Source organism: Echinops telfairi, unplaced genomic scaffold (assembly GCF_000313985.2).
Source record: "Echinops telfairi isolate 266 unplaced genomic scaffold, ASM31398v2 ScPeMD7_70;HRSCAF=299, whole genome shotgun sequence".
NCBI lineage: Eukaryota > Metazoa > Chordata > Mammalia > Afrosoricida > Tenrecidae > Echinops > Echinops telfairi.
In genome coordinates this window covers 72,456,779-72,464,227 of record NW_022103968.1, presented here as the reverse complement: position 1 = coordinate 72,464,227, position 7,449 = coordinate 72,456,779, and the positions used below count along the sequence as shown (strand labels likewise).

Below are 7,449 nucleotides of genomic sequence, written 5' to 3'. Positions count from 1 at the left end.
CGGCCGGAGCCGCGCCCGGCTCCTACGACTACTGCCCCAGATAAGGCGGCCGCAGCTGGAGCCCCGCGACACGAGGGGCCCGGCAGGTGGCCTCGCACTGCCCTGCGGCCGCCGGGAGCCGTCCACGCAGCCCCAAGGGCCATCGAAGACCCTGTTAACCCCCGCCCACCCCCCAGTCCCGGGAGACACCGCGGAATCCTCCCCAGCCCCGAGGGTCTGTGCCCGCCAGTGCCAAAGAGCCCGTCCCAGGCGGAAGGAAACGCTATTTATTGTTCTTTCCAGATCGCGTCGCCCCGGCCCGGCCGGGTCCAGCCGGCCGGTAGTTGCGGTGTAGACGACGGGATTGCCTAGTCTGCGGCCGCTGTAGATACGTGTAGATATGTGTAGATATGTGTAGATACCGCGCCTGGCGCCGACTTGATAAAAGGATTCGCCTCTTTTGGAAACCGCCTTGTGTCCACTTATTCGCGACCATGTAAATGGCGCGGAGGATCCGGGGAGCGAGTTATGGGCGACACAATGGCTGACTTTGGGGTCACCACGGATGGGGACCTGGAGAACTCAGGTGGTTTGTGTCTCAGTGGTCCCCTTTAAGAGTTGTCCCACGAGCCCTTCTCTACCCAGCCTTTCTGTATTCTCTCTCCTAGCCCCTGAACCCCACTCAGCCAAAGCCTACCCCTTCCTCTTTCCTTGCCCCTCCCCACCCCATCCCTGTGTCCTCTAGGCTGGCAGACTGTCCTCACCCCTTCATGCCACCCTCCTTTGGACCTTGGGTAAGGCCTCCACCCTAATTGTGTGTCCTCAGCTTTTCCCTCAAAAATTTCCAACCCATGAAATGCTGACTGCTCATAGAAGGGTCCACAGTTCAAACCCACCAGCCACTTTGAGGCAGAAAGATGAGGCTCTCTATTCCATAAGGATTCACAGCCTCAGAGACTTAGGGAGCAGTTCTGATCTGCCCCTTAGGGTCGATGTGAGTGGAATCCACTTGATGGTGGTGACTCTGATCTCAACTTGAACTTGGACCTGGGGCCCATTTAACATTTACACACTCAGCATCATAAACTCCAGACTTGACACCCGCCATGGCTTGCCAGGAAAATTCACTGACCCCCTCCTACCCCAGGCCCTCTGGCCTGGCCCTAGCCCCACCTGCAGCTCCTGCTGTTTATCGACTTAATGCTCCTGGAGCATCCCCATGGAGTGACCTGGGCAAGGGACACAATCGCAGTGACCATGAGTCATTCTGAAACCTGTCTGTTAAGCATTTTCCCCAGCCAGGTGGCTGAGAGACTTTTCCCGGCTAACTCAACACGGTGGCCAGAGGAAGTCTTTGATCCGACCCTTCCTGATACAAGCAGGAAGGGCTGATGGGTGGCCAGCATCAAGGCTACTGACCTGGAGATGACGGGAAATGCAAGTTGACGTGGCTCTGAACCCCTCCTCCTGCCTGTCCCCATGGATCTGCCTGTGGCTGCCCTCCAGCCTGCTCAACACTTGCTCCACTATGGACATTTCTTTGGGGAAGCTCACACAGGCCCGGACTCAGGAGTGCTTCTAGGCGGCCAGGTTTGCCCTGGTGGCATGAAGTAATAGGGGGCTTAGCACGTCCCATGAGGTCGGTTCTAGGAAGGGAGGCCCATCCCAACTCCTAGGTTGTGACAACAACAACGCCTGCCCCACCGTCTGCACAGACACAGCTAGGGAACACACCCTAACGGAAGGATATGCAGACCTGCTTCTCTCTGCATCTTGTCCCAGGAATGCAGAACCCTCTTGGGGTCAGCCCTCTTACAGAAAACAGACAGGCTGGTCACTACTGCTACAGTCCCCTGTCCCCCAGGAGATTGGAGATGCTTCAGGCCGGCAGGACATGGTGGTCTGGGGCTTGGACTGTTGCATGGACTTCCCTCAGGGTCCTGGGCCATCATAGGGACCTATGCCTGGGTTCAGGGCCTCCCTGCCCACTCCTGAAGGCCTGGCAGCTACTAGCGTCTAAGTAGTCCTGTGGGTGAACCTTAACAACAAGGCACTCCACTTCAGAATCCCTGAGAGCTGGTAAGCTTGGGAAAAACACAGCCCCACACTGGGCACAGCACTCCCCCATTGTCACCAAGACTAAGAGAGAGCCAGATGCTGTCCAAGGTGACCAGTCAACACTAGCATCCATTCTGAATACTTAAAAGCTCACTGCCTTTAACATTCAGTTCCTCACTAGCTGCCATCCAAGATGAGAGTTTAGTGGTACATGTGCCTTGTGGTGCCCAGCGCTCATGCACAACCCCATAAATGAGCCAGTTCCCGCTTCAAGAACTCCTAGAAATTGAAACCCTGCTGTCAGAACCCCACTGGACTCCTGGTTCCACTCTTGTATCCCTGAAGCTCCCTGACACGTCCTTCAGCCGCCTCCTCCCCAGGTCTGCTCAGTTTGCATCTGCTGCCTGTGTTCCAGCTCTCAGAACCCCTCCACGGGCAGGCGTAGGGGTCACCTCTTGACCCGAATCACCCTGTGAGATCGTATTCTTCCCTCCCCCAGCTCACCCATGAGGGAGGGCAGGGGCTGCTCTGCCATGCAGCTAGGCAGGGGCACCTTATCACTCATTCACTGATTTGTTCTTTAAATGTGTGTTCGGGGTGCACCAGGGAGCAGGTGCTGGCAGCGTTGGGCTGGTTTTTCATGTCCCTGGGAGCACCTTCGCTGCCCCTCCACCCAGCGCACCTGTCTCCAGCCTCTGTGCTGTGTGGTGCTCAGCCCTAGTGTCTCCCAACTTTGGCCATGGTCCCCTGCCCCACCCAGCCCTTTCTTTGGCTTCCACAGTTAGCCCAGAGGCCCTGCGCCCAGGCCCCAAGCTTGCCTCTAGTTCCCCAGCTGCCAGCAGCCTGGAGAGAAAGAAACTCAAGTCATCAAGCCCTGGGCCTCTCAAACAAATGACCGCCCTCCCCTCGCCACACACACACACACACACACACACACACACACACACACACTGTCTTCCAGTTGATTCTGACTCATGTGATCCTCCATAGGGTTTCAAGGCTAGGAATCTTCACAGGAACATCTGCCTCCTGTGGAGCAACTGATGGCTTCAAACTGTCGACATTATCATCAGCAGCCCAGCCCTAACTCTCAGCTCTAAGTCTTTGACATCCTTGGAGAAATGCCCGGCAAGGACCTCTGCCCCTGTAGGGAGAGGGCAGGCTTTGGGTCCCAACGAAGGGATTAGGGAACTCCAGACCCTGGGGTGTGTGGGACAACCCTGTGACAGGCCAGCTCATGGCTCCCAGAGGCAGCAGGCAGAGCCAGAGCCAGATCTGCCTGGGGGGGCCACATTGGATTGGGGTCAGGTGAGACTGGAGCCAGGCACTCGCTGCACCTGTCTTCCCTTCTCAATGAAAAACGAAGAAGCCTTCTATTCCCGTAAGCAGTCACCGTCTCAGGAACCCACAGAGCAGTTCTACTCTGTCCTATAGGATCACCATGAGTCAGAATGGATCGACTCGATGGCAATGAGTTTACTTTGTTTGTTTGTTTGTGATGGGAAGCTTTCCTATAGGAAATCAGTGTCCCCGGACCTAGGTATGGTGGGCAACTCCTGAAGTCCCAGGAGATTTCTCATGATGCCACAGCTGGCTCTCTACAAGAACCAGGTGCCACCCAGCTGGTGGCACAGTGCCCTCTGTCTCTTTCTCAAAACGCTCCCAGCCACAGGTCACAAGGGCCCCCACCGAGTGGGGATGGCAGAGGCCCTGGGAGGTGTCAACAGTACAACAGCGGGCTATGGACCAGGCGGTGGGCAGTTCAAAGTCCCCTTGGTTCGCTTTTGGGAGGTCACCGCTGGAGAATGCACTGGAGCAGTTCTGCTCTGCACACGTGGTGCCGCCCTGAGCAGGAAACGGCCCGGGCACGAGGGCAGTGGGCTGGCGGGCTGGCCTCTGTGTCCCATTGCTGCCACCCAGCCCGCGAAAGGAAGCTCTGGAGCTGACCCCAGGGCCAATCACGCCCCCTGCCGGCAGGCACGCAGGCCCGAGGATACTGAAGGGCACTGTGGTAATAGTGAGAGCAGATGAAGGAGCCAGCCAGGCAGCAACTGGAGAAACTGGCGGCACAGTCTCCCTGGGGAGGCACATGTGGTCCCCCAAAATGCAATCTTGTGGAATGGGGTACAGGGACTTGATCCTGCTGGACTCTGGCTGTGGGGCAGCGGGATAGCCCAGCTGTGTGCAGTCACTGATGGAGAACCGACTCGGGCAGTTGTGTGGCTCCAGCCGCTCCCCCCACCCCTGCCTTGCTGTAGGGAGAACCCCCCCAGCTGGAGACAGACCCTGATGACAAGGGGAGGGGGCTGCAGATCAAAGCCCCTGCCCTCCAGAGACCCATGTGATCAGAGCTGCCAAGGACAGCGCGTAGTGGCCGAGCAACCGTTAAATCCTGGCGGATGAAAGCTACAATTCCAGGCATGGCAGGTGTGCACCCCAACCTGGGGTCTGGCAGACATGGGTAGGGAAGGGCCAATGTTCGACCGACCCATTCCCTCCTGTGTCTAGGAAGCATTCGGATGATGGGGCTGAGGGAAGTCACCCCCCTGGGCATTTTGGACGCACAGTGTGAGGCTGGTCTGGCCCTGGGCCCCCGTTTCCCCTGGCCACTCAAGGATGAGTGCCAGGGGCACTTCCTCTCTCCTCCTCAGTGGACTCTAGTGATAGATCCCGGACGTCTGCATCCAGACACGTCTCCCTCTGCCCCAGAAGTTGGGGACAGACGGACCCCACCCCTTGAGCGCTGAAAGACCCCCATACCCACACACACACTGCCTCCCACAGAGGCCACTGGGAGGAGCAGAGCTGGAGAGGGGAGGATGGGTTTTCTCTGGTGTCACCTCACACATTTTCTGTATTTCCAAACCCACAGACTGAGCCTTTGATTCCATCCTCTTTCCTGCTTGTTAGACTACTTCAAACCAGATGGGGTTCAAAAGATGAGACTTTGAAGCCGAGGTGTCTCCGACCGGCGGCTGCCAGGTCTGTGTGCAAGGAACAACAGAATCCAGCAGTGTGTGGCTAAAAGCTGGCCACGTGAGAGGGAAGCTTAGGGTTTAATAGCAGTCATTAAATTATCTTCATTATAAAGAGAAATGTCATCCTCGACATCCTCCTCCTAGCCGCTTTCAATTGCATAAAGCAAGCAGTTAATCCCACCCCTCCCTCCCTCGGGCTGCCACCCTGTGCCCTCGTTTCCTCTCCCACAGACTGAGGCTCCACTGGGGAGGCGCAGGGCCGTGTTTCCTTCGAGACGCACAACGCCGCCATCACACGCCAGCAGCTCTGAAGGCTGCGACATGGCTTCAGCAAAGGGAACCAGTCAGCTGGGAAGGCTTTTCTGTGCCACTCAGGCTTCTCTAGAGAAGCCAGACCAGGGATGCTTACCAATGTACACATGGGAGGGGGCTTCTATCAAGAAAACGGCTCACATGATAGTGGGACAAGAGGAAAGTCAAAGGAAATAGAGGAAAGAGCTAGGAGGCAAAGGGCATTTACAGAGGTCTAAATAAAGGGATGTACATATGTAAATATATTTATATATGAGGATGAGAAAATAGATTTATGTGCACATATGTATAGGTTTAGTATTAAGGTAGCAGATGGACATTGGGTCTCCACTCAAGTACTCCCTCAATACAAGAATACGTTGTTCTATTAAACTAGCATTACATGATGCTCGCCTTCCCGACAAGACGCTGAAGACAAAGTGGGTGCATAAACAAATGTGGTGAAGAAAGCTGGTGGTGCCCGGCTACCAAAATATATAGCATCTGGGGTCTTAAAGGCTTGAAGGTAAACAAGCGGCCATCTAGCTTAGAAGCAACAAAACCCACATGGAAGAAGCACACCAACCTGTGTGATTACGAGGTGCCGAAGGGATCAGTTATCAGGCATCAAAGAACAAAATATATCATAGTGAATGAAGGGAGTGCGGGGTGGGGACCCAAAGTCCATCTGTAGGCAACGGGATAACTGGTCGCAGGGAGGAGACGAGCCAGTCAGGATGCAGTGTAGCAACAATGAAACACAACTTTCCTCTAGTTCCTAAATGTTTCCTCCCCCTCCCTCACTATCATGATCCCAATTCTACCTTACAAATCTGACTAGAAGAGAGGATGTACACTGGTACAGATAGGAACTGGAAACACAGGGAATCCAGGACGGATGATCCCTTCAGGACTAGTGGTGAGAATGGTAATACCGGGAGGGTGGATGGGGTAGAGAAGGGGAACTGATTACAAGGATCTACATATAACCTCCTCCCTGGGGGATGGACACCAGAAAAGTGGGTGAAGGGAGATGTCGGACAGTGTAAGATATGACAAAATAATTTATAAATTAACAAGGGTTCATGAGGGAGGGGGGAGCAGGGAGGGAGGGGAAAAATGAGGAGCCTGATGCCAGGGACTTATGTGGAGAGCAAATGTTTTGAGAATGATGAGGGTAACGAATGTACAAATGTGCTTTATAAATTGATGTATGTATGGATTGTGATGAGTCGTATGAGCCCCCAATAAAATGATTTAAAAAAAAAGAAAATGGTTCACACAGTTGTAGAAGAGGGCAAGTCCCAGTCTGGGCAGGTCAGATGTTAGGCTGGAGGCTTCTCCTGACTCACTGCAGGGGACCAATGAACCCAAGATTGGTTGGAAGACAACAGGGTGGTGACCAAAGAGGTGACTGAACCTAAGTTTGGCAAGTCATGTGGCAAACCACTGAAGCCTTCCAGGATGGGCAGGCAAGATGGCAGGCAGATCACTGGCTCAAATCCAAAGCACCAGAGGTAGACAAACCAGGTGCACGATGCAGTCCCAGCAAGCAGCAGGTGAATGTCGTGCACCAATCCTTTCTACAGGAAGCAGACATACCCACGAGGAACCCTTCTTTCAGGTGCGTCTGCGCTGTGACTTGAGTAATGGGTTTGCACTCCACTGAACCTTCTGACAATTGCTCCTCTCAGTGGATCTCATCACAGAGTTAATTACATTATGTTCAGTCACTCGCAATCAAACAAACTCACTGCCATTGAGTTGATGCCAACTCATAGCGACCCTGTAGAACAGGGTGGCACTACCCTTGTGGGTTTCCAAGAGTGGAACTGTTAATGGGAGTAGAAAGCCCCATCTTCCTCCCTTAGGAGCGGCTGGTGGTTTCGAACTGCTAACCTTGCAGATCATAGTCCAACAGGTAACCGCTCTGGTACCAGGGTTTCCGTGTGTTAGGTCAGATCATGGGTGATTACTGTGTTTCAACTCTGAACCACTGAGAATCCTAAACCCAACAATCACATCGTCTTTATATAAGTGGCACCACAGCTAACGGGGCAGGATGGGATGCTGGACCATGAAGGTGGGCGCTCCTCCATGATCTGGGCTTCTGCTTCTGGACGCCACTCATCATTTCTCAGGA

General features: G+C 54.4%; 1 protein-coding gene across 1 annotated transcript in view; it reads left to right on the top strand.

Annotated features, from left to right (window-relative positions):
* TBX1 (T-box transcription factor 1) overlaps positions 1-351 on the top strand; it is an 8,156-nt gene extending 7,805 nt beyond the window's left edge. Inside the window, exon 11 of the mRNA XM_004701429.2 lies at positions 41-351. Within this exon, the coding sequence (XP_004701486.2) occupies positions 41-351 (311 nt within the window). The remainder of the gene's footprint in view (positions 1-40) is intronic.
* Positions 352-7,449: the final 7,098 nt, after the last annotated feature.